The sequence below is a fragment of the Solea senegalensis genome, linkage group LG3, assembly GCF_019176455.1.
Source record: "Solea senegalensis isolate Sse05_10M linkage group LG3, IFAPA_SoseM_1, whole genome shotgun sequence".
Taxonomy (NCBI): Eukaryota; Metazoa; Chordata; class Actinopteri; order Pleuronectiformes; family Soleidae; genus Solea; species Solea senegalensis.
In genome coordinates, this window is record NC_058023.1 from 29,147,643 (window position 1) to 29,175,360 (window position 27,718).

Here is a 27,718-nt window from a genome sequence, read left to right on the forward strand (position 1 = left end):
CGGTGGAGAGCGCGCCCCCGACACGTAATGGACGTAAGTATCCCACTCTCTCCTTCTCTCCCTCCCTCTCTCCTCCTCCTCTTTCTCCTTCTCATCTCCTCATGTCTTCCTCTTCCATTAACACCCACCTCACCCATTCATCATGTTTGTCATATTCTGTATCTGTAAAAAAAACGCTATTTTACCTTCTTTCTTCTTCTTTTTTTTTTACAACCATTCAGCAATGTGTTAGCTTTAGCAATGCTAACATCACCTGTAGTCCATGTTGTGTTTCCCTTTCCATATTATACTTTATAGCCCAGTGAAATGTAAAGGTTCAGTACATAAAAATACAATTATGAGACGTCAGAACTATAGTGGTCTTTGCATACTAGAAAATATCTCGGTCTAAAGCTTCAAAAAACGAATAGTTTGCACTTCCTGCCTGTTACACTCACAGTTAGGACTCAAAGATTATTCAATTTAATATTTATTTTCCCATTTATGAGTGCTGTATGTCCTTTGCCAATTAAAAATACAATGTTTAAAAGAGTTTACATCTTTACATGTAACATATTTCTCATCCCACGTGCAAAATACTGTATTTTAACATACAATATAGCATGTTCAATCCCGTTTATACTGTAAATAACCAGCTCATACTGTAATGTATATTCTATTTTTTACCTGTTTATAGACTTACTGTTCTTACTTTCTATGCTGCTGTACATTTCCCCATTGCGGGACTAATAAAGGACTGTTAAGTTCTCATCCTTGCATTAATGTAGCATAATTTAGCAGTTGATGTGGCTGTCTTCTTATATGACACAGTAAATATTTATCTGAAGCGTGAATCACAATCACATCACAAATCAATACATGTCAGAACAGTCGCTGTTACATATTTTACCTAAATTATTCAGCCCTATATTAATCCTTTGACGCCCCATACCCTACTCTCTTTGAGCTAAATGAACGTTACATTTGAAAAGGCCACCTTGCATTCAGTTGTTACAGGTTATACATAGAAATTAGGAGCCTTAAACATTATGTCAAAAACAGGTGTAACTAATAATAACCACTTAAATGCACTGCAGCAGTTTCTGAAACTGAGCCATTGCTGGTGCTGTTACGCCACCTGTTTCCTACAAAAAGTCAAAATTTATTTTCTTAATAATTTTGTGCTGCCCAGACACATACTCGCATTTAGAGGTAAGCATAGGATTCAGCAAACTTCTTTTTCCTGTGAATATTGCCAGGAGACAGAAAATCCCATGATTCATTTGATGACCCCTATGATCACACTAAGGTTAAATTATCGATACTTCTACTTTTCTGCAGGAAGTGTATAAAGAGTGTGTGGCATATTTTTATACAGTATCTGCTGACTCTGACCTCACAAACACACACGCACACAAATACACATCATCTGAAAGACGTGTCTCCTGCCAGACACTGACCAAAGACACAGAGACACAGACACACACAGTGTCCCAGTTCCCTGGGCGCCAGTCAGTCACACAGCTGAGGTATAAATAGTTTGCTGGCTAAAGTTCCCCCTGAGAGAAACAGAGCAGGAGTGGTGAACCAGCGCTCTCTTCTGAAATGTCTCCACTAACACCGTCAATGAGAACATTTACTGGTGAGTGTAGCAGCCAGGGGCTTCTTTTGATTATTTTTATTCCTCTGACTAAAGAATCCTGAGAACTTTTCCTCCTATATATTATTGGATCATTAATTCCCACCAGTCTCTTGAGACATGAGATATGATGGGAGGTTCAAATGTTTTGCGTAGTTTACAGGAAAAAAAAAAAAAAACAGAAACTAATTTATTTGAAACTGTTTTATTAGGAAGAAGAAAGTTGCATAATTTATAGCAAACACTTACAGGTTTGAATCTCACAATGAAGTTATATTAAACAAAATCGTGAATTGTGGTTTCTGACATTTAAGTTTTCAAAAAGTCATCCAAACATGAGAGAACATATTTGTAAGTATTCCAAGTGTCAAATATTTCACTTTCTTTTTTTCAAAACGCAAACAAATAACTGATGAATATTATTTTATGTGTTTATTAAGCATTAGATGAGGGGGAAAAGGTAAAGGATCAGTGATGTCAACAGCAAATTTGGCTCATCCCACATCCTTAAAAAACCCCAGAACTTAATAGAATATTTATGTTTTTGTCTAATATTAAACTACAGTATATGTGAGATGCATTTTTAAAGTAGCTATGAAAATGTAGTTCCATGATGATGATGTCAAGTCCTTGAGGTTTCCTCTATTACAGACCAGAATATTGGTTAAATTATGGTGCCACCCTCTGGTCAAGAGCAGGTAATGCAACATGTATGTATGTGACTGGCCTTCACCTTTCTTCTAAACTGGGAAAGAACCTCATCATTAACTATCAGTGTTGTGATGCCACGTGTCAAATGGGTAAGTAATGAACAGTGTGTGTGTGTGTGTGGATCAGTGAAAGCGCATCATTAGCCATGGGAAGTATCCTGTGCGCTGCATGCCAAACGTGCTGATGAAGAAGTTGAGGCCAGTGGTGATGAAGACTATAATGGTCTTTACGTTGTTCAGATAGTCCAGACGCATCTGCAGACCAGAGTTATTCAGGTCCCGGCGTCCTGTGACACACACACAGACACACAGACACACAGACAGTGGTGTCTCCGTGACTTCAGAGGGCAGTAGCTCAATATTAACCAGTGTGACTGTGTTCAGGTCCCCACAACATGGGTAACACCACACAAACACACACATCTCAAACACACATTTACTATATGTCCATCTCACACTTTCTGTGACTGGCAAAGATAGATATGCAACTACAGTAGAACACACACAACTGGGCAAATGTACAATCACTGTAAATAGATGTTCAGTTGGTTAAAATGAATTTTAGTAGGATTACAGCATGAAAGCATGATTCAAATGCTCAACACCGTTCATTGAATGAATGAATAATATATATACAATTTAATGTTGGGTTTTTTTCACCTTTCTTTACAAATTGCAAGTGCACAAACTATTTTAAGCACAAGAATTGTGTGAATGTGTGTGTGTGTATGTGTGTGTGTCAGAAGTGGAGTCGAGCCAGCAGCCAGCGGAAGAAGCCGGTCCTCTTCGATCCGAAGAAGCTGACGAAGAAGTTAACCACCGTGACGACAAAGATGACGCCTGTAGCAAGGTTGTTCAGGTAGTCGAGTCGTTTCTGATTGGACACCACGTTCAGGTCCCTGCGGGCTACCACACACACACACACACAAACACAAAGATTTTAAACACACACACACACCCCATTCAAACAATGGTACAGTCCTCACAAGCAGCAAATTCGCTCACACTCCACAGTCACACACCCTCCAGCCTCTGTCCAGTTTGTGTGACATGGTGACTCATGATGAGTCTCTGGTTCATTTCTGTTTAACAATTAAATGCTGAATTTTGGAAACACATACTTTAGACCAAGTGAGCGCAAACACAGAAATATGTGTTTGACAGTCAAGTCACCTGCAGAAAACAGTGGCAATCAATTGGACATCAAGTGGCCTATGGAGTGTTTTGTTTTTCTCTTTGAACACAATCACAATTCGACGAGAGGCTCGGCAGACTTTGTTATCGTTAGATAAAATAAAGCAGTCTTGTAGTTTTTATGCCAAGCTATTATACAGACTTTACACTCTGCTCTTGGCAAGAAAAGCATGTCAAATCATCTTAAAGCATTCCCTCAAGACGATTCAGTCATAACTTGTTTGCACTTTCTCTTACATTTAGCTCCAAAGCAAACGTTTGAACGCACCACGAGTAAACGAGTAAAATTACTAGTAAGATACTAACTTGTGACCGCGTCTCATAGAATGAAACGCTGAAACAGCCACTGCAGCAGGCAGCTGCGCTGCGTGCCAAACGCGGCTTTGATGATGTTGGTGATGAGGGTGAGGAAGATGACGCCTGTGACCAGGTTGTTCAGGAAGTTTAAACATCGCTGACAAGAGGGGAGGAGGGTCAGTTCCAGACGAGCTACACACACACACACAGAGGTCTAGTTGGTCATTTAGCTTCCATTCACACTGAATAAATGACATTTAAGATATCAGAGTAGACTAATACTGTGGCAGGTTAGTTCAGTAAGTAGAGCAGTAAGTCACACTCCTCTTTCTCTTTCTGTGTGTGTGTGTGTGTGTGTGTTCTGTACATCAGAAATGCATCCTGGGAAAGAGGCCCGTTCTCTCCATCCCCATGACAGAGATGAAGATGTTGGTCACAAAGATGAGGAAGATGAGGATGGTGAGGAAGTTGTTCTGACTGTCCAGGCGTCTGTGGTTGGCCTCGTCGTTGAGGTCTTTCCGTGCTGCAACAACACACACACGCACACACACACACACACACAAAAGTACAACGACAAGATACAAAGAATGTGTGAATTAGTGTGTTAATGTGACGGATTAAAACGTGGACGGTGGCTTTCTGAAGAGGGAGATCTGTGAACTGACTGGTTTGATAGCGCTTACCGATGATTATGATCAAGACTCCAGCCACTATCTGCAGACCCAGGGAGAAGGAGATGAGCGTCAGGACAGCAGCGTAGTACCTGAGGACAATGACAGAAAACACACACTTCATTCACTCATCATCATTAAAAAACTGATTTGAAGTCACATTTAAATGTTACAGAATCCCTCGTCTCCCCGAGTCACACCTGTATCCAGCTCCCTGTTCGATGACGGTCTTCATGTGAGTGATGTTTGCCAGGAACAGAGCGATGTCCAACATGCCCTCGGCTGCTGTCTTCTTGGTGGCGTACAGGTTCATGTTCAGGTTTGAGGCTGGACCTCCCTGAAGAACAGGAGGAGCAATAGATGAATGTAATGTAAATGCACTTTACTTCTATATACTTCTATATAGCCCTTTACAACAACCCACAGGTGACCAAAATAAAAGCATTACAGACACACGGCATTAACGCAGACAGTAAGAAATAATATGTGAAACATAAATCAAAATACCAGTTAAAAACACACAAGAATAAAAAGTGAACTAAATGAATAACAATAGTCGTAATTCTCTCCCGTGCCGTGCTGAGCGAAGACTGAGTGACAACAACATAAAGATCATTACCAGTCTAGTCCAGTCTAAAATTAATAAATGCGTGCATGGCTACCTGGAGGTTGTGGCATTGTGGATTAATGATCCTTCCCACCCTTTAAGCTTTTACCCTCAGCACCCTCAGTGGATTTAGAGCCCCATTTTGCTTTATTTTAGTTTGCACAGGTCTCAAACTCGCATTTGAATGTGGCCCACCACTTAATGTCAAGTTATAACAAATCATTTCTGTATTTCTCATTGCAAAAACATTTATATTATAAACTATATATCAGTCCATGTCAACAGAGAAACAAACACCACTCTTGAACAGTTGCTTTTCCCCTAAGAAAATAGATTTCTTTTGGCCCCCAGGGTTGTTTGAGTCTCACAGAGATGTTTAAATGTCATTTTCAAGATAAAAAAAACAAAAGAAAAACATGAGATTACAAGGAAATACTTTGAAAGAAAAATTCTTTTTTTGCCATGTTTTGTCCCAATTTTACACTGATGAAATTATACAAATTGACCTGAAGAGGGCAGCGAAGACCATATATATCACACAGGCTACTGCCAGGAAAAAAAAAAGACTTATAATGTAACAAGTTTACAAATAATTTTACAATACTTATCCCCCCCAAAAAGATTTAGTACTTAGCATTAAATACGAACAGAGTGAAAGTCTTTATAGTGATTTAATCTGACGGTGATGTAGGATTAGTATAACTCTTATTGTTGCCTAAGACACAAGCAACAAAATACATACACAATAATGTTTCTGTCTGTCTGTCTGCACACACACACACAGACAGAAACATTAAACATCATTACATAAGACCCCATGCATGCATGTATGTATGACTCATAGCACATGTCAGGAGCCAAAATTTAGAGATCCAATTATTGTGCTGCTTTGGTGCGTGAACTCTCAGTTGCACTGAGGGCACATGTTGTATGTGTTAACGCTGAGCTATAGATGAAAGTATTCAGTGTTTTTCCACAAATGCATCATTTTAATGCAAGCTGTGTTAGTGCCGTTCAAATCAGTGCAGTGTGTTTTTTCTTTAAGACGCACAAAAGCAGAGATTTGAAAGCAAAAGTTGCTTGCGTGCTATAATATCATACAATTGTAACAGTGTCTGGTTTCAATTGTTCTCATAAAAAGAGGTCGCACACTAGAACTACATGTGAATATGATTTCAAGAGCAACAGAGAGATTTGATTCTTGACATTTTTACGACATATTTTTACACCAAATGCACTGTGCCATGACTTTACTGTGTAAAACATGTAAAAAATAAACATAATCAACAACAGTTTTACTGACAGACTGCTGACATTTACATCTCTATGCTTTTTAACGCCCTCTTGTGGTTTTAGAAGATAAAAACTGCACATCAAATTCAGTCCTCATCACTTTGTTTTTCTTTCTTTTTTTTAAACTGAAGCAGTCTCCAAATAAAGCGGCCTCAACAATCAACCACAGACTACAGTCACGCCATAAAACTGATTTATGTGTAATGTTCAGTTTTAGAAATGACATCACATCAGAAGAAGCTTTCACTGTGTCTTCCTAGAGGATGAGGATGAACAATGTTTTTTTAGTTTTTTTTTATTTGTATAACCTGTTCTGAGGGCGGAATATCTGTGATTTGATCTGATAATTGATGTGACTTTGAAAAAAAACCCTGACATATGAGCTCAGAGTGAGAGGGATTACTTCTTTGAACTCTTCTCTCTTCCATGCTCATTGTCTTTTCTTCACAGAAGAAAAAGCGACAAAGCTCCTGATTTAAATAAATGGGTCGTTATCAGGCTTGTGCAGTGCTTTGCTGATGAGCTGAGCGTTTGAATCAGGTGTGTTGGAGAGGTTTCCCGGCTCCAGCACACCTGTTTCAAATGGTCAGCTCGTCAGCAAAGCACTGCACAAGCCTGATAACGAGCCATTTATTTAAATCAGGTGTGGTGGAGTGAGGAATTCATCCATCCATCCATTTACTGCTTTATCCTCCTGTGCCAATCCCTGGACAGTTCAACAAGCATCCACTCTCACACCTATGATCAATTTAGAGTGTCCAATTTACCCATATTGCATGTTTTTAGACTGTAGGAGGAAACTGGAGAACCCAGAGAAAACCCACACAGATATGGGGAGAACATGCAAACTCCATGCAGAAAGGCCCTTGTTCCAACTGGGTCTAGAACCCGGGTCTTCTTGCTGCAAAGGCAAGAGTGCTAACCCAAGGCCTTTACAGTCTGTACAGCAAGTGACACTGTCTGTCCTTAGACCCTCGCATCGAGTCAGGAAAAACTCCACAAAAAAAACTTTTTACAGGAACTTACAAACAGCCACAGAGGTTGGATCCCTCTCTCATGACGGACAAGTAAACATCTAAAAACAGGCAGGGGGTCCCCAGGACCAGGATTGAGAAACCCTGATCTAAAACATGCAGGAGAGGGGTCCCAAAGGACCAGGATTGGGAATCAGATCAGCCCATATTGTGGTCTGCCTGTGTTCAGATCAAGAAACTTTTTTGGACGTATTGAAATGTTTTTACGCTGACCCTGCACTATGTTGTCACTTGCTTCCTCGACAGCCCTTGTGAATAGGAGACATTTCTTTGGTAACCACTAGCATCCAGAATCCACTGTACAGCCAAGCCAGTGTGTTTTCCAACCACTTCCCTGTGGCACACCGTTTTCTGAGTCAGTGCACACTGGTAACAAAAAACTGTGTTCATATATGAGGTCTGTGGCTTATCACAGCCAGGCCAGGGTTTCTGGAATAAGATGTTGACGTTGACATTTTCAGCTGTAGCTTTTGGACTCTAAGTGCCACAGCCAAATTAAAAGATGCATAAAAGGTATGTTTTTTTGTTGGTATTTTTGGAATATGCTTGCACCTTGCAGTTTATCCAGATGTTTGGCAGTCACAACTTGGTCATTTGAAATCAAATTTTGGTGACCAAGGATTTACCTCTTCTGGCGGCATCAAACTAGCGCACACACGATGTTGATTTTGTTCTGGAAAACTTGATTTCAACCCCACACCCCACCCCCCCTCCTGTATGTAATAGTACATTATGTTCCAGACTGTGTTAATCTTCAAGGGAGTATGAAGCAATTCCAAAAACTTCAAGACTGTCAAAACACCGTGGACATATGTACAGCAGCCTCTGGTTTGTTTTTCTGAGCATGTGCAAGAGATAGAGCCAGAGGATTGTTTTTTCTTAAAAAGAGAAGAAACTTAGACAGATTAGGAAAGACAGCGACTGACTGCTTCAGATATGGAGACACAGGGAGAGGAAAAACTATGTTTACATTCTGTACATTATGGCTCAACGCCATTATTTCACCTTTGGGGACTCTAGTGCTCACATTTTATCTACATCAGGCTTGGGAATGCTGCCAAAACACACACACACAGACACACACAGACACACACAGACACACACATACACAACCAAAACACTGGAATCTCTCATACAACTTAATGAGCTACTTTTTGTCTACATCTAAATGTACTCACATCCCTTTTTGCACAAAATTCTGGATTCTTTTTTTTAACTGAATAAATGATTGTGTCTGCCTTTGTTTCATTGGACAAACAGGTGAAGCCATAGATGTTTCTTCACAGCTGTAGGCTGCAGGAGGTCAGTACAGTTTATATGTTTTTACTCTCAGAAGCTGTGAATTACAACCAGACGGTGACGGAGCAGCTCCATGACCACAAACACGGACATGCACCGATAAACCCCAGGTGATGTAAGGCAAGGGTCCCATTTGAAAGACATTATTATTGATTTATTTCTATCATTTATATACACACATAAATATATATATATATTATTTTTTATGTGGCCCCTGGCATCAGTTCTCCATTACAAGTGTGTAATACTGCCCAAAACTTGCACAAGTTCTGAAATAGAGCAGTTATTTTTTATACATTCATTTTATAAAAACTTGTTGAGAAAACATCTGCATGATAGTATGTAAGTAGGTAAGATAGTGAGTAGGTAAGTAGATAATAAGTAGATAGATTGTACTGTAGGTAGGTAATATGTAATAGGTAGGTTGGTAGGAAGGTAGGGTAGACAGACAGACAGACACATTCTATGGATATAGGAGTGTGTGTTTTTAAGAACAGGATATTATCCAGGCCTAAGTGTCTCTCTCTGTGGACTGATACTCTGCAGCAATTTGTGAACCTAGCATATAAACGTATCCCCACCCTCAGCTCTTACGTAAGTATCCAGATGTTAACAATTGTTGAGTCCAAATGTACACATACTATAAGAATGAAAATTGCTGAGCCTGCCAAAAATGTGCAAATATGCTTTTAATGTGTTTCAGTCTCATGGGATGTGATGATACTGAGACAAATGTCATCAAGCAACTTTAAAAACCTCACAGGTAAGAACATTTATCACATTATGAATAACACATTACAGCTGAGTGTTTACTTTCACTTACTACCTTTAAATGGCTACTGTGAAACATTGTGTGTGTGTGTGTGTGTGCATTTATTCTACATATTGAATTATAGAGTTACAGTTTTTTATTATTATTATTAATAATAATAATAATAATAATAATAATAACCACTGGTATATTTACATTAACTCTGGACCAACGTAGCCAGGTTTTCCATGTGGTTCATGCATGACTGAAAACATAGTAACCCCGCACAGGACTGAACTCCACCTCCCCACATGTGCCGTTGAATGTATGCTTACATAACATACCCCACCAAGACAAATCCTGAGACCTCATAAAACAACCATTTTAGAAATTCCCTGACCGACAGCGCACACACACACACACAATGCACCTGTACATGTTGTAAAAGAAATAACCAAAGAAAAACTATACTTTTTACATTTTTGACTGCGCGCACGCGCGCACACGCGCGCGCACACGCGCGCACACACACACGCACACACACACACACACACACACGCACACACACCCACACACACACACACACGAGGCCCCCCTCGGCCTCACAGGAAGTGCTCCTCCCCTGGACTCCTATTGGCCACTATAATAGCCAATAGGAGTAGGAGCCCAACTAGGTGTGGAGCTGTGGTTTTCTTAAGTGAATACCTTATTTTAACTCCATCTTTCTGTCTGTCTGTGCTTTCCTATTCATTTTTTTTTTCCTTTTCTCCTCTGCATTTTTCCACGACTCTCGCCGCCCGAAGGCATCGTCTTTCTGTTTGCTTATGTAACTCTGCACTTAGTTCAAGGGAGTGGGACCAAAGCACAAAAGCAGATGAAGAGAAGCAGATAGTGACATGAGGAAGAGGAGTCAGCAGAAATGAGGGAGAGAGAAGGAGCAGCGATATATGTATTTTCTTCTCTCCTGCTGGCTCACGAGCAGCAGAACAGTGTCTGCAGTTACTGCTTTCTCAGATTATTGCATTCATGGTACACACCTACCTGCTGTTACCAACAGCAACCACAGGTGTTGTCAAATACAGCTTAACGAAAGGCTCATCAATAAAAATCTAGGCCTACTTAAATCCTACTTAAGAGCCTTAAGTAGTCACTCCCTGCAACAAAATTCCACAGAGAAAACCAACAATTTTACATCACGGCACACAGGGGTCGTGTCCATCATTTAGTTTGAATGTGTTATTTTGTGATTTCGGCTTTTGACGTTCATTGTTTGGATTTACTTAAATGATAAAATCTTCCCAAAAGAGGCAGCAGAAAACCAGCAGCTTCTAATTGAAAAAGACAACAACAACAAAAAGATGGTCTGCACAGGTTGGACAGGGGGGTGTGTCTGTACCTCATACAACCACAGTTAAAAAGTTACCTTTTTTTAAGTTTTAGGACATGATTACTCATTTGTGAATAATACTTAAAACCGAAAAGTAACAGGTACATTTCCAAAGCTTTGACCCATTAGATTGTTCACAATGACTTTGTGACATTTCCTGTTTGTCTGAGCTGAAGTCGACACGTGACATACTGGGCATTTGTTTGTATACGTAAGTGTGTTAATGACGGTCGTGCGAATGTCACTGAATAGACTTACTATGTTCGAAACAAACGGCAAAATTCTGCACATGCACACAAGAAAAACTCAACGAGAGCCAAAAAACTCATTAGGTAAACTTTTGGACTTTTGGTAAAAAAATTGGACGGCGGGATGTTAGCTCTGCACATGTGCACACACACACATGAGAACACACCATTTTCACACACGTGTAGTAACTTTAGAGCAAAGTGACTCTTGACCTTTGCCCCATTTTCAGCTCTCATCGCACTGACCGGCCTGCAATTAGCCAAACCAGTGTGAGAAAACAACTTTTAAAAAATGTGAGCGTGTGTGTGTGTGTGCGTGTGTGTGTGTGTTTTCATGCGCTGAAGTGAAGTTATCTCCAACAAACCTGTTTCCTGCTGCGTCCGCCTCGACTCAGCTGAGTGAACGCACGTGTAATTTTAACACGACGGATGCGAGCTCTTCATCCTTTTTGATGCTCTCCTTCCTGCTCTTACTCCTCACTTCCTCTCTCTTTACAGTCACATAAATCTTTCCTCTTACGTCCACTTAGAGCGCTCGTCAACACACGCAGCCTTATCCCGCTCAAGCCTTAGCAGTCGGAATTTGAGTGCGTTAATGAAGTCCTTTGATGGAAGTCCCTCAACAACATCTGTTTCTAATGTATTTTTCTTACAGTGTCCAAAAATACTCACAATATTAAATGACAGTTTCATTTTTATTTGTTCTATTTTTGTCCTGATGGTGAGGGAGTAGCATTTGGTTGACGCGCCACTAACACAGGAAGTCATTAGTGTTTCACAGATCATTACGACTGGAGACTTTTATTGATTGAAACCTGTCTTTGTAAGGACTTTTTTGACCTTGTGAGGACATTTTGGCAGGCCTTCAAACATTTAAAGGGCTTTGTGAGAATTAAAAGTTGATTTGTGTCTGTGTTATAATTGAGGTTTAGGTTAGAAATAGGGGGTAGAAGTTGTTTCCTATAATGGAAGACAGGAAATGAACAGTACATCCCTCCTATATCTTTGCCCCTCTCGCTCCCAAGACCGGCGCAGTTTTGCCACTGCGTGAGTTGAACTATGTTGTTTTACTAATTTTGTGGGTGTTTGCATGTTTGTGTTGTTTTATTGTAGGTTTTTTATGTCCATTTTACAGGTTTTATGCAACTCTGTTGTTTTAAATAAGCTTTATAAATAAAGTTGGATTGGATTAGATTGTATGGGATTTAAATTGAATGTAGACATGGGTGAATTATTTGTTTTTACATAAAAAAGAAATATTAAATGGTTAAGTTCCCTCACACAATGTTTCAACTCACTTGCATCTGAACCTGTGTGTGTGTCTGTCTGTCTCTGTGTGTAAGAGATAGGGTAGGGGCAAAGTCAACAACCCACAAAACCTCGGCGACCTTTCCCCTTTGACCTCTCACCTCCTCAGTGGTGAGTCGAGTAGACCGTCGCCCACACACAGAGCCGCGCCGTGCCTCGCAAGGACACATGACACGCGGAGACACAGAGTGAAGGTATTCACAGCAACTGGAATACACCTGCTGCATTTGAGGAGAGGAAAGAGTGGGAGACTTTTATCCCACATCTGGGAGTAGAGAGAGAGAGAGAGAGAGAGCAGCAGTGATCTCATGTCAGACTGATCAGGATCCCATGGTGAAGCAGTTTCTCACATCACTGACTGACGCATGAGACAGTTGCTGCTTCCAGCCCTGCAGGAAACTCCTATGACTGACTTACGGGCCCAGTGTCCCGTCCTTGAGAGACATACATTCAGGAAAAATTGAGAAATAGACCAGTAGACTGACAGTTAGTTAATTTAGTTAATGTATGTGGTCAGGTTAGGGTTAGGTATTGACTAGTTATAGACCTGTTTAGAGTGTTTGTTTAGTTTTAGTGTGCGTGCGTGTGTGTGTATGTGTGTCACATACCAACAATGTATAATTTGCTCATAAAGACACTAAAGGCTCTCATGGCAACATCACAACACACACACACGTAAACAGAAATCATCTGACTGCTTTCTCTGAAACGGTGACTTCACTTGTGTTCAATGCCAACAAGCAGGAATGATGAGCATGTGCAGCCACAGTTACCTCACCGATTCAGAGCGCACACACACACACACACACACACACACACACACACAGGAGACCAGGAGGACCAAGCCTCCATCTGCCCTCACAATTGTGTTGTATATTTTCGGTTATATAATGATATGACAATAAAGATAATTTCCTTTTCCTCTTGACACTAACCTGAACCTTTGTACCGATTGTGTGCACGATATAAGTTCATACTGTGGCTCAAACCACTAAAACATGTTTATGCAAGCATTATGCTTACTAAACTCATTAAATTAACTTTTGATTGATGTGATCACTTGCACTTTCTGTCTTCTATTTCCTTCCAGTTAAATCAAGTGTGAAATTAAGTGCATAAAGAAGCAACTTGGACGTATCTGTATTACAGCTCCTGTGTCAAAGGCAACTGTAAATAATTCACTCTAAGTGTGAGATCAAAAAGCAGACTCAGGTATAATTAGGGCTGGCTATTGATTATAAATCGATTGATGACTTCGACGTCAATGCCTGAACATGACTGTCTTTGATTCCAATTTTACTACATCCGTTTCAATCTTAGATCTTCTTAAGGCCCTGGTATAATTCCGTGTGCGTCGCATATCACGGTATACCACTTCACCATCGGGTGGCGGTACAAGTCTGAACGCTAGGAATAGGACACATTCCTACCACAGGAGAAGAGAACAACGCTACAGCTCCCTCGGACACATCTGGTGTGAGAGTCCCCATCGTGCAGGGGAGTCAGGGTGTCAACCGGTTCGAGAGTCGCCAGGTCGAGGCTCGGATGACTATCTTTGACAACTACTTCTTCTGTTGTCAAGATATTATTTCTGCTTGGTGAGCAGGGCTTAATACTCCACCTACTGGCGGGGTGGAAATTCAGTTAGGGCATGCACTGTCCACGCGCGTTTAGACGGTGCACGTTCTTGATGTGTTGTGGAAGGGAACTCCCAAGGTTCAGTGCTTGGTTCTGGTCAAGAGGTTGGAGTTAGCAGATCGGAGACGGTGGGTGGAGGAACGGCGGTGTAGAAGGAAAGGTTGTTGAGGGCTTTGTAGGTGATGGAGCTGTTGGAGCACAGGGGTGAGGAGTAACCAAGCAACTGCATTTCTTACGTATTGCAGTTTTTGGAGGTCAGTACTGTAGTTGAGCCTGGAGGTTAGGAAAGTTTGGATGAGTATTTCTGCAGTGAGAGTGAGCGAGGAAGAATGATGTCCTGGTGATGTTGCTGATGTGGGATTTGAAGGAGAGGGTGGAGTCCAAAAAAGCCTCTCAAAACACAACACTTGTGGGAAATGTTGGTTATAACTTCCTGCATGGCTCGAGACAGCCAATCACAACAAGTTCAGTTGATACCACAGAAGTAATGAAGTTTGAGACACACCCCAAAGTTTGGTTGGTACCACAACATTATTCAAGGTTGATCCAGCCCTTGGTATAACGATGAGAGGAAAATCCAAGATCAGTGCGCCACAGCTCAAAATCAGTAGGCAAAGGTGGTGTCAGGAAACTGACACCGAGGATCTCACATGAGAAAAGAAGAAGAATCATAACTACGGACAGGTGCAACCAATAAAGGTGGGGTCATATAAGCAGGGCACAGGAAACTGAAACAAAATGAATACCAAAATAAAACAGGAAATAATCTACTGATGACTGAAAATACAAAAACATGACTTGAGCAAATGGAAGATGCACCAATCTCAAAAAGAGTAAATGGGTTGGGCAATGAAAAGAAATTATGATTTTGGCAAGAATAAAAATACAATTCCTCTTTATGGATGAGCAGGAATGCAATAAATGGTTTGTTTTAGGGGAAAAGGGTCGCAATTAAATTATGTTTTCATTTTTTTAAACCACGTTTTCTTACAAAAAGATGACTTTGATCTTCTTGTTTACTTCAGCCTCACCTTGTAAGTGAGAAACACCAAACCGTAAATCCTGCAAATACAAACATATGAAGAACAATATTGAAGAAAGACCTCAGTCATGTGGAAAGACCTTGGTCGCCTCCTGATTTGTGGAAGCTGTAAAAATACACCAGACATTGTCCAATGTTTGCCATGAGCTTTTACTACAGGGAGGGCATGTTTGGAAAGTGACCGACTGATGTCAGAGAGCCTTTGTGACGACATCGACGGCAGCAATTGCTGGAATTCCTCATGTTTCTTTGTGGCGTTGCACCCGTCATTAAAAAGACTTATATACTCACTGAGGCAAAAGAGTGGCTTTTTAGTTTTTGTTCTTGAATAAATAGCAATTATTTTTGTTGTGTAAAACAACGCTTGGTTTTAGGAGGTCAAAGTTGAACAGAAAGGTGCTCAAGGACTCGTCAGTGGTGTGGATGTTCGCTCCTGCGGGAGATGCTGTCAAACCTTCCAATTGAAGGAATGCCTTCTCAAAACATTGACAACCACCCGGGCTGCAGAGGGAAACTGCCCCATAAACTAATGACTACACCGTGAGATTTTGCGCGCACACACAAAATACTCTGAATATTTTTAGAGCGGCCTAAGATTCCAGTTAATCTAAAAAATGTCCTAGTGGTTTTACCAGAAAAGCAGCAGTTCTGCTTTTCTGCCATAATGACCAAGGCGTGAGGCTAATATGTAAACATACGAGAGGTTAAAAGTGCAGCATTGTTGCGCAACTAACCAGTTAAATTTAACTTAAACTTCAACTTTCACATTCCTGTGAACTCAAGACAACCTGTGAGATGATGGAGTGTTTTTAATCACAAAATGCCACAACCATAAAGGCGTATTATATACACACGTGTGCATCAGTGACTAACAAAAGTCTGAGAAAGTACCTATTTTAGAAGCAACCACAGAAAGAGAAAATCAGAAATAGAGTCAACGACAAAAAGAAGGAAGTCAAAGTGTGATGGATCGTACACAAAAACAGGAATATCTGCTTATTTATTACAATACAATAAACTGTCATATTGAATGTCAGACGTGTTGTACACCACAGGTGTGGAAATATATAAACGCTACCACAGACAGATTTATGTTCTGTCTCTGATTTATTTGATTGATTACTGAGGGTGCAGCCACAGCTGGAGCAGGTTAGAGTTAAGTTTTAATATTCTGTGGAAATGAATTACGCTTCTATATCTCTACTCTCCTTCCAAGTAGTTCCAGTGACAGCAGGAAATTTGAATGCAGAGACCAAATCACACTTTTAAAATATAACCACTGCTCAGAAGAAACATTTAATTGCATGTTTTAATTTATTTATATTTTAAACTCTGGGACTGAGTTTAATTGGATTCTGGGAGTGATTTTATCGACTTAATCACATCAGTGGGACATGTTAATTCCTTCTGTATCTCTACCATTTTGCCCGTGTTGCATAAGAAATGGCGCAATTCGGCAATTAGCATGAACGTTTGAAGTGATCCTCACTTCTTTAATCATGAAAACCACAGTCAACGTCATTTATTTCATGAATCATTTCTTCTTTAAAAACGATCAGTTTAAAGAGAGAGGGTCGTAAATCCACGCAGGGATGGGGAATAACCCGTTTAAAAAAACAACATCATACCAGCCAAAAACACCACCGCTGATGTGAAACTGTAATGTTCCTCATCATCTCTTGTGTTCTCGGAGTGTGAGAACAAAAATCATTAGCGTGTCATGACCAGCTCCAAACTCATTACGGTTAGGTTGTATTATCTTAATCCTGTAATTCACCAAAGAAGCTCGGTGAGAAGCTTGTGATTAAAAACCAGTCCTAACAATGTCTGTGGTTTGGTGTAATTACAGCCCATTTCAATGACAAGTTGGAGTCGCAAAAAATGAGATCTTACACTAACTGTGACCGTATCTAAAACAAACACGATAAGAATAGTGTGAGTGTGTGTTTATTTAGCTGTACAGCACTCTTTTGGATTTAAATCTTTCTTTTTTTTCCCAGTTTAAATGTCCTTCAGGCATACGAGCCTCCGGGCTTTGGCCATGTGTGACACTGCAGGACATTCCTTCTGAGCACTTCCTGGCTTTTATTACGACACACACACACACACACACACCTTTTCTGTGTCCAGAATTCCACCAATGCTGCTGCTTTGTATCTATCTGTCACAATACCTATATAAAGTTCGTGGCTGAGCAGACCATCATAAGGGCACTCCTCAGCCTGAGACAGGAGCACTGCCCCTAAATTTGTTTTGTTTTTTTATTTAACTTTATTTAAACGGGTTAAATAAAGCTCTCTTTTGGAAGGGAGACCTGGCCAAGAGGGCAGCAGCATGATGACATTAAAAACAAGGCAATCAGAGATGGCAGACTTCACCCCATTCCACCAACGTGGAAGAGTCTGTATTGACAATCCTTTGATGAATGGAGTAGTTGAGGGGTAACATAAGCCTTTATGAGAGCATTTAAATAGGTGGGAGCAGACCCATGGAGCACTTCGTAGGCTAGCGTCAGTGATTTGAATTTCATGTGGTAGCCAGTGGAGCTCACAGCAACATGTGGATATTTGAGGTATTGTTGATTTTCGGTCTTTTCTAACCAGCCTGGGCGTCTGGGTCAACAAGGCAATTCATGCACTGCTGGTTGGCCTCTGGGTATTTTTCTCTTTTTTGGACCATTTTCTGTAAACCCCAGACATGGTTCTATCTAGAGCAACAGTTTCTGAAATACTCAGAACCAGCTGGTCTGGCTCTGACAGCGATGCCACATTCAGGGTCACTTAAATGGCCCATTCTGATGGTCAGTTTAAAGTGCGGCAGCTCACCTCGACCACGCGTTGCTGCTATGTGATTGGATGCAGTTGAAGTGGAGTCTGGTGAGGGAGTGTTGTGAGGAAAACAAAAAAGTGAAAGCAATCTCAGATTGATCTGTCGGAAAGGCAGCTTCACAAACCTGAGCTCTTTCTATCGCAGGAGTGGATTATTATTATTAAACACAGCCGATCCACATGTATTCCTTAAAAGTCACGATATTCTTGACCAATGCCACATAAATCATCATTTAAAAACAACAACAGTGTAGACATGCGATAGTAACACATGTCCTTGTCTTGGAGAGGAATGTGCTTAGGTAAATAGTTACCACATGGACACAGCTTCAGGAACAAAGACGACATATCGTGCAAATCTAATAGTCAAACAATAAAGTTTTGGTTTTCATTCACCATCACTTATCCTGTCACCCCCACAGGCCATTCCAACCAACTCATATCCATACATACAGTATATATATATGTTCTGGTCTTTATTAGCAAACAGACATTTTAAAGTGACACTCCCAGCTTCCTGAGAGCCTGGGTTTCCTCCCTCAATATACAATACTGTGAAAACGTCTTAGGCCAACTAAGATCTAATGATCGTACGGTATGTTTATTTTACAATCACATTTTTTGGAACACGTGTGTATGCATTTGTAAAATAACTGGTGTAAAAAACCCTAAAACTTTTGCTCGCTCAGGATTTACGGCAGGATTAGGTCAGTGCAAACTATGTTCCAAAACCACAGTGTGCGATCCTTTAAAATCTCGATTCCTGTCGACATTTCTTAGCGGAGACATAAGAGATGTTAAATGTACTGAAGTTTTTGCATTTTTACGAGTGCAGTCACGTACGACTTTGATGCTGCTCAACATGACATGACAGATATGACCGACCACGCGGCAGGTTACTACTGTCCACTTCCACCTTTACAACAAGATGAGGTGTAGATGTCAACAATACATGTGTATACAGTATGTGTGTTTGTCTATTTGCTATTCCTTATGTTATGGGGACCTCATGGGGACTTGTCTTCCTTATGGAGACAAAACTCAAGTCCCCAAAACGACTCCATTTTAAGGTGAAGACATGTTTTAAAGTTAGGCTGCTGAGGTTAGGGTTACGACTTTATTCTCGAAAGATTACAGCTCTAGTCCCATAATATTACGACTTTCTTCTCGAAAGATACAACTTTAAGATTACAACTATATTCCCATAATATTACAACTTTATTCTCGTAAAATTACAACTTTATTCTTGAAAGATTACAACTTTATTCTCGAAAGATTACAACTTTATTCTAATATTACGACTTTCTTCTCGAAAGATTACAACTTTAAGATTATGACTATATTCCCATAATATTACAACTTTATTCTAGAAAGGTTACGACTTTATTCTCGAAAGATTACGACTTTGTTCTCATAATATTACGATTTTATTCTCGAAAGATTATGACTTTATTCTTATAATAATATGACTTTATTCTCATAATAATATGACTTTATTCTCGAAAGATTACGACTTTATTCTGCTAAGATTTTAAAAGAAATGTCTTCATTTTGACCCTGAACATGGAAAACAAAATCATTTCATCAGATTACCTATAGGTTGTGCTGAAAAAAAGGACATAAGACTCTGTATTGCACATTCTTGTAGCCTCTGTATATACGTTTTAATATGCTCCGTGTTCTAAGGGTTAAGATAGAGTAAGTCTGTCCATATGTTGAATCCCTTCTGCTCAGACTTCGACTCTGAGTCAACAGATAAACACACATAAGCCTCTACAACACGGGTTGGCAAGTAAACTCGTCCTAGGGGCAATTATTTCCCACACAATTGATCAAAATATGCAAAAATCATATCACTACTAACCTTAATTTTTTGTAATCTAAACTACTCAGTCTTGTACAAAAAATGGTAAATGGAGTAAAGAGGGGGTAAAAAAAAGTCACTTGAATTTGCCACAGATGATTGATCATGTCTTTGACTGTTTCCAGAATAGAAGCCAGGGAAAATAAAATAAAAACCATTTAAAAAAAAAAAAGATTTTAAATTAATTTTAATTCATTTATTCAACAGTACGTGTGCATAAAGTGTGTGTGTGTGTGTGTGTTTGGTCAGTCAGGAATTTGCATCTACCCCCTTGACCTCTTCAGTGAAAATAAACAGCCATAACTCCTCTTAAACAAATATATTCTCTCTCTCTCCGTCACACACACACACAGTTGACATGTTCATGTACAACTCGCTGTAGAGGCTTATGTGTGTTTACCTGTTGGTCCTGAGAGACTTTTAAACACAACAAACATTTGAACTCAACAGGTTCTTGGCAATAGAAAAAAAAAAAGAAAAAAGAAAATGCCGTTAAAAGATTAACGTTCCGGGCCCGTGAGAGTCTTCAGCGTGCTGCGACTAACCACTACTTAAATCCCAAAGACATATTTAAAGCAACTTCACAGCCCACATGTTTTCAAATGCCATGCAATTTTCTCTCTCAAAAGCACCAGAGACTGGGATTTCCCACAGTCTCTCTGCGTAATAATTTAATATCAAAACATCCACACACACACACACACACACACACAACTGAAAAATGTAGATAAATATGCAATTATTTTTCACTATCTAATTTAAAGTAGAGTGTGTGTTCCTTTAAGACCATGGTGGTTTTAAACAGAAGACCATTAATAATAATAACAGAGTGTCATTGTTTCACTTTCTGGCGTGACCTCATTGTGCTGAAATCAACAATAGTCCCATGAGCACCGCGGGCACCAGACGACATCAGCTGCACAGACTGGATGAAGTAAGACAGAGCCTCACCATCGCCATCGTCGCCACATTCCCTCCAAACACTGCGACAATCACACATGACCTCACACACATTAAATGTAATGGTTACCATCCATCCATCCATCCATTGTCACAGGGTGGAAAGCGGGTTACACCCTGGACCAACACACAAAGGCAAACAACCATACGGTCTCACACTCTCACCTATGGGCAATGTAAAGTGTCCAGTTAACCTCTGCATGTTTTTGGACTGTGGAAGGAAACTGGAGAAGCCAGAGAAAACACTCACTCTCTCTCTCACTCTCACACACACACACACACACACACACACAATGAGAACATGCAAACTCAATGAAGAAAGGTCCATGTACTGACCAGGTCACAGGCCCGGGACTTGCTGCAAGGCCTCAGCACTAACCACTGTGACGCCGTGTGGCCCATGCTGTACCGTGTATATTGTAAAAAAAACAATTGCTGTTACATTCAAACCAAATGAGTTCAAACAAAGCTGATGAAGCTGATCAGATTGAGGTTACGGGATCAACCCTGCTTCTCTGAAACATGAAAGAGAATGGTTGCACTGACAGTGTATTGGAAACAGAAGTTACACACTGGAGCTTTAAGAAAAAGCATGAAATGTCTAAATGTCTAATGTTTTTTTAATGTTATTTTGACCAGTTTCAATTATCAGATTTAATGATTGGGAATTATCTGGGAAATATAACACAACTCCAGATTATACAAAAAGCTGTGATGTGTAACCTCACTGATACATTTCATTTCCTGTGTTTTATTATTGCAATATTTATTCAAGTATTTTTATTTAAATATCTATTTACTTTCCATCAACGTGAAGGTGCAAAACTGAAATGTTTGGTCTGTATTTGCAACTTGAGGTAACCGGTGTGGAAATGGCAGGCCAGATAAAAGTAGTCTGCGGGCCGGATCCGGCCCTGGGGCCTTATGTTGCCCATGTGTTCTCTAAAGTATAAGGAAACCCTAGTCCAATTATTGTTAATAAATAGCTGGTGAATATTTATGACAGCTACATAAACTCTGTTTAATAGTGTCTTCAAAGTGATAATAGTGTTAATTCTGGTTTTACTAGCACACATACTGACTTATTTGATATTATTTGTTAATTAAAGCTTATTCAGATGTTCCCAGCATGGTAAATGATGAGAAAGGGAGAATGTTGGCGATTTTTCTCTGCAGAACGTGAGTCCTCGACACTACATGCAGCCATACGAGACACACGTTTCACCAATATACTGTATATACGTTACATAATGTCAGCGTTCATCAGTGACGGGCAACATCCAGGCCTGGGTTCTTTCACACACACATGCTCGGTCTTATTCGATGAGCGAACGCTCCTGCTGGAGGGGAAGGAAAACAGAGCTGCAGCAAACTGTGTTTACCTTTAGATCACCCTTCAATTAACATAAACACACTCATACACACATTCACCCCACTCACACATGGACCAGCAGCCCCGCAGGCAGCGTAGCAACACGTTTGAAAAACATAACACGGGAGGTCAGATTCTTTTTGATTTCCCCTGCCACTTACACCCTTCTCTGTGATTTTACTCCCGATTCCTCTCTTTGTTTGTGATTTCTGCAGCTTTGAATCAAAACAATGACAAAAAGACGTGGTTTGGTGACATTGGGATGAAGTGTGGGATCATGGGAATTGGTTTTTTCAAACTATCTAACTGAGGGGTGTCAAACTCAAATGACCTAGGGGCCAATGAGCTTCTCTTGTGGACGGTCTAGAGGAAAAAAAGTGGAAAAAACCACAACTTTTCAGTAGCGGGCGGCCAATATATAAGATGTTCATGATGATATTAGACAGAATTTCAAAGTAAAAGTGCTTGTTTTGATATAAAATGATGTCTTCTTCACAATAAAAACATATTTATGATGCACAAAAACAGAGCAAGAAATAGAAAATTTGGCAAATAATGACGAGGATAACTACAGTAAGATATTCATGATGATATTAGACAGAATTTCAAAGTAAAAGTGCTTGTTCTGATATAAAATGATGTCTTCTTCACAAGAAAAACATATTTATGATGCACAAAAACAGAGCAATAAATAGAAAATTTGGCAAATAATGACGAGGATAACTACAGTAAGATATTTATGATGATATTAGACAGAATTTCAAAGTAAAAGTGCTTGTTCTGATATAAAATGATGTCTTCTTCACAAGAAAAACATATTTATGATGCACAAAAACAGAGCAATAAATAGAACATTTGGCAAATAATGACGAGGATAACTACAATTCTTAGGGAGGGGGATTGTACATTTTTGAAAACAAATGTACAACTCCCAAAATGAATTTTCACTTTTCCATGATAAACAAAAGTGACGTGAACCAGTGACTAGCTAACTGCATGTTATTTTCCCACCACTTTCTGGCTTGTTCTGGCTTTCAAAATAAGAGCCAATGACTTTGTCTTTGTACCATTTTCTATATCAATCTTCATAACGTATTAGTTATTAAAATGCTTTTACCTATTATATCGTGACAAACATTAAAACAGTTTGGTTTATCTGCAGATGCACAGAGCTTAACCATAGGAGGCAGAAAATACACATGTGAAAGATAGAGGAACAGATGAGTTTTGCTTCACTGAGCACAAACAATGATCCGGCCCCACCACGCTCATAGTCTCATGAGCGTTGTTTATGTTTGTGACATTTTACATGTTTATTCTTTCATGGACTTGTGGCCGCACGTGTGTGGCTGCATATTCCGCTGCATGCATCTGGCTGCTGTCCAAGTACAGCACACAACAATAACAGCAGCAGCGGAGTTACAGGCGCACACCTCTGCAGTTACATTTGTTATTATGTGTCATTAATAAGCACCGAACCATTCTGCAAAACTGAATAAATCTTGATGAAGTGTTAAAAAAACAGTTACTTTAATGAGTTGAAGGTGCAGAGCTAAGTGTGAAGTCTTAAAAGATTGACATGTAGTGAAGTAGGATTTAGAGGTCTGTGTGCACATGTGATTTATGTACAGCTGTAGCCCTATATGTGTGTGTGTGAGAGTTATAAAAGTGTGAGTTACTATGTTCCTCAGCACTGGGAAGGGGATTTTCCTCTTCTTTTTCATGGCTGGGTCAAGTGTATAGAGGAACCAATGTGTGACACGTGTTATGTGTATTAATAACAGATAGCAGGTCAGGAGGTCAAGGCTTAATGTATGTTAACATAACATATTTTCTAATGTTCCCAGTATTCTATGTTGTTAAAAAATAAAATGTATTGTATTTAATGTGTAAGAATTGAAGTTTTTTAATCCTAATATTTCATAGTAATGCATTTTAAAACTGTAAACACAATACTATACAGTTATAGCACGACTCGGCTCGGCATTAGCGATAGTACCTGGCGCTCTTTTTTTTCGTACATGCTCTGGCAAGGTTCCAAGCAAGCTGAGCCGATACTAAAACGTGAGATAGAGATCTTCTTTCATTCTCAGTACTCAATATTCTCCTTTGTCCAGCCTCTTATTCTATCACTATTCTATGATTCTTATTCTATCTCCCTGACCCTCTTCTGTTTTTGTGCTGCCTCTCCGTGCGGCTTTACTGCCGCAATATTGTTGTGGTTTACAGCTTTCTCTACACTTCCTGTGTGCAGTGTAGTGACGAGCGAGCGAGAGAGAGAGAGAGAGAGAGAGAGAGAGAGAGAGAGAGAGAGAGAGAGAGAGAGAGAGAGAGAGAGAGAGAGAGAGAGAGAGAGAGAGAGTCGTGTAGAGCTGATTAGGCTTAATCAACATTATGTGAACTCATCAAACAATGGTTTGAATGGAGCTGACATTTGTTTGCATTTAAACTGCAGTTATATGACAAACACTGTCATGCCAGGCTTAGAGAGGGGGGGTTTTCAACGGATGAAAAGTAAAAGTAAGACTTTAAATCCCACTCAAGTGTCTGTGATGACAACACTCATGTTTTATATCTGCTGTATTTTACTGGAGCACGAGACATAGACACCGCTCTGTGCTCTTCTCATACAAACTATTATTTTACACACACACACACAAACGCATACATTACACATAAGTACTGCAAAGCTGTTTCATATTCAAAAACGCAAATGAAAAGAAAACACACATTACCCCCTGGACGGCGGAGGTTGGAGAAAAAAGAGGAATGTAAAGAGAAACAGGCAGAGCTTAAAAAAGAGAAGAGGATAAAACGAGGGACATATGAAGACAGGGGGAAAGCGGGCATGTAAACCTAAGCATTACGAACAATGCTTCTTTTATATACTTTATAGATTTGTTCACCAAGATACCACAAACATGTGCACGGGACAAAACAAACGTCTCCACTGTGGAATGATCGGTGTCTCACACAGGGCTGTGTAGTATAGTACGGTACGGTATGGTATGGTATGGTATGGTATGGTATGGTATGGTATGGAAGCACATACCCTGTTACACTAAACACAACCCATGTGTTGACACTGGGATATCTGTGAGCGTGTGTTATCAGACGACTGCAGGATGAAAACCACAGCGCTTTTAAAGGAATCCACAGCAGTCCTTTTGGTTGTGTTTTTTCATAATAGTCCATTCATTATAGTGCAGAGAAGTAAACCTTGTTTTGTTTGTTTATGATGGCTGGGCACCATTAAGATAAATGTGTCGCCATGTTTTAAGAATTGACAGCACTTCACAGTGTGTTTTTGTGTTTTCATGTTGACAAAGACGTTTTAGAGTGAGTGGAGAAAAGGTTGTTTTTAAGGTTGTTTTCACTTCAGTATCACTTCTACATAGAATTAATCATAACTTTGACTCAACAGCACACAAGAACATGGTAAAAAAAAAGAACGCATTTTGTAAAGCCTAATATGTGATCTATAAACACACACACACACACCCAGGGTGTCCATATAAGAGTGCACCTTTAACACAAGCGCATCGCAGACACGTTAATTAAGTGACGGTTTGTGCTATCGGAAAAAATCCAACAGTATCTGAATGCAGAGAAGTCGCATGTCAAAGCCAACGTGTGGTTATTACGGTAATTTCACTCGCGCTGTTTATAAAGACGCTGAAGCCGCCGAATCAGCGTCTTTAACACCAGAGAGGAGAGAGTCAGAAAAACGCCTGTACATACACTGACAAAAGAAAATGGTTGACAAACTCTAAAAAAAACTACTTGAATTGGTAACAGCTAAATTAATGAAGTTCATTCAAACTAAAGTACGCAGGTGCTGTGTGTTTCTACGGGAGCTTGAAACAGCAAAAGCAAAAGTCCATTTGTTGTGTCACCATTAGATGTCTGGACTTTAAGTGTTTTTTTTCCAAGTGTCTTAGGAAACCACATTGTTCCATCTACCAATCTATACATGTACACTACAAGGCTTCATGGTAAATGTTGGAGAAAAGAGCAGCGGATAATCGGTTTCTATATAAACATACAAGAGCCTTAGAGAACACGTGTGCCACAGACTGGACTCACAAAGCATATTTTATATCACACACCTGTTACGTAACAACAGACGTTTAAAGACGAGACTCAGTTAAGACTCAAAGGGAAGTTCCCGGAATCACTCACTCACACACACACACACACACTTTCTCGCACTTCACACCCACACTCAGAATGTGGCATTTGCCATGCAGGGGCCAAGACGGGGTTACACACGCTAAACACACACACACAAACATGTAATGTCAAAGAGAGACAGTAAATGTATTCTGGGAGGTGAGAGAAGTGGGAAGGAGTCGATGAAAGGGGACGGTAATCATGGAGGGACACAGCAACGCTGCAACACAATTAAAACACATGCTACTGTGTGTTAAGAGACATATTTTTTTGGATAGGCATCAGTTTTTACTATTATTATTACTGTTGATTTGTTTCCTTGTGAGTGACATGTAAGATATTCCCTGCTCCCGTGGTGACTGCCAAAAACAGCTCCGTGGCGAGTTCAGGCTCGTTCACTTGGAAGAAATGACTTTACACGTGAAGTGTGAAATCAGCTGCTGCGCATGTAAGGGCTGCTGTGATCTCAGTGCCAGTGCTCCAGGTGTCTCCCACCGTGGCCTCAATGGTATGTTCCCGTGTCAGTCTGTGACTACACACACACACACACACACACACAAGCTAAAGAGAGTTATTTTTGCATGGTGATAAATGATAAATGACATTAGAATCTTCACACAAATGATGTAAACACAACTGTGACATAGATTCCTCTCACTATTTTTAGCCCAACAACAAACACATGTTTGAAGAGAGAGTCTGTAAAGACAGATTATGGCAGATTTTATTATATTTGTATATATGGAAGAGTATTAGGGCCACGTGTAAAAAGAGTTTTTGAAAGAAAGTAGAAAAATATAAAACGGCATGAATTTTGAGATTAAAGAAAGTCAGAATTCTCAGATTAAAATCCAAATTCTAAGAATAAAGTCAGAATTCTGAGCTTAAAGAAAAGACATTTTTTCTCAGAATCTTGATTTTTTTTTTTCCCTCAGAATTCACCTTAATATCATAATCCAGACTTTAATATCAGAATTCAGACATTAATATCAGAATTCAGACTTTTATATCACAATTCAGACTTTCTTTAATTTAAGAATTCATTCGTTGCATTTATGTTGCCATCTACAGTCTCATCACTATTATCACAATTAGATCATCACTAATTCTTACACTCTTCAAATATTGAAGTATCCAGACAAAACCAAAACAAACATTAAAAGACTCTGCATTTCATTCCGAGTGTACATTTATTTATTCATTTATGTTCAATTTAAGTTGATTAAATTTATAATTGCATTTTTATTTATTCTAGGTACAGTACAGTTTCAAGTTTAATATTAATATTGCAGTAAGACCGTGTTATTCTATCTTCTCGGTAAACTGAATCATTTTTTTTATTACTTATTGAATTATTAATGGCTTCTGTCTCTTGTCAGAGTCATTGAGTCATGTCTGCCATGCTTGGAGAGACTGTGCGATTC

At 39.7% G+C, this 27,718-nt stretch overlaps 1 protein-coding gene across 5 annotated transcripts in view; it reads right to left on the minus strand.

Moving 5' to 3' along the window:
• Nucleotides 1-1,821: 1,821 nt before the first annotated feature.
• LOC122766002 (ninjurin-2-like) overlaps nt 1,822-27,718 on the minus strand; it is a 28,690-nt gene continuing 2,793 nt past the window's right edge. The window contains exons 2-5 of one of the 5 annotated variants that reach the window (XM_044020562.1): nt 4,691-4,827; nt 4,503-4,582; nt 4,187-4,342; nt 2,547-3,234 (exon numbers count right to left, since the gene is read on the minus strand). In XM_044020562.1, the coding sequence (XP_043876497.1) occupies nt 4,188-4,342; nt 4,503-4,582; nt 4,691-4,827 (372 nt within the window). In that variant the 3' untranslated portion in view covers nt 2,547-3,234; nt 4,187. Of the gene's footprint in view, nt 3,235-3,828; nt 4,012-4,186; nt 4,343-4,502; nt 4,583-4,690; nt 4,828-27,718 lie in introns of those variants that run through there. The other 4 variants (XM_044020559.1, XM_044020563.1, XM_044020561.1 and 1 more) reach the window with 4 other exon arrangements.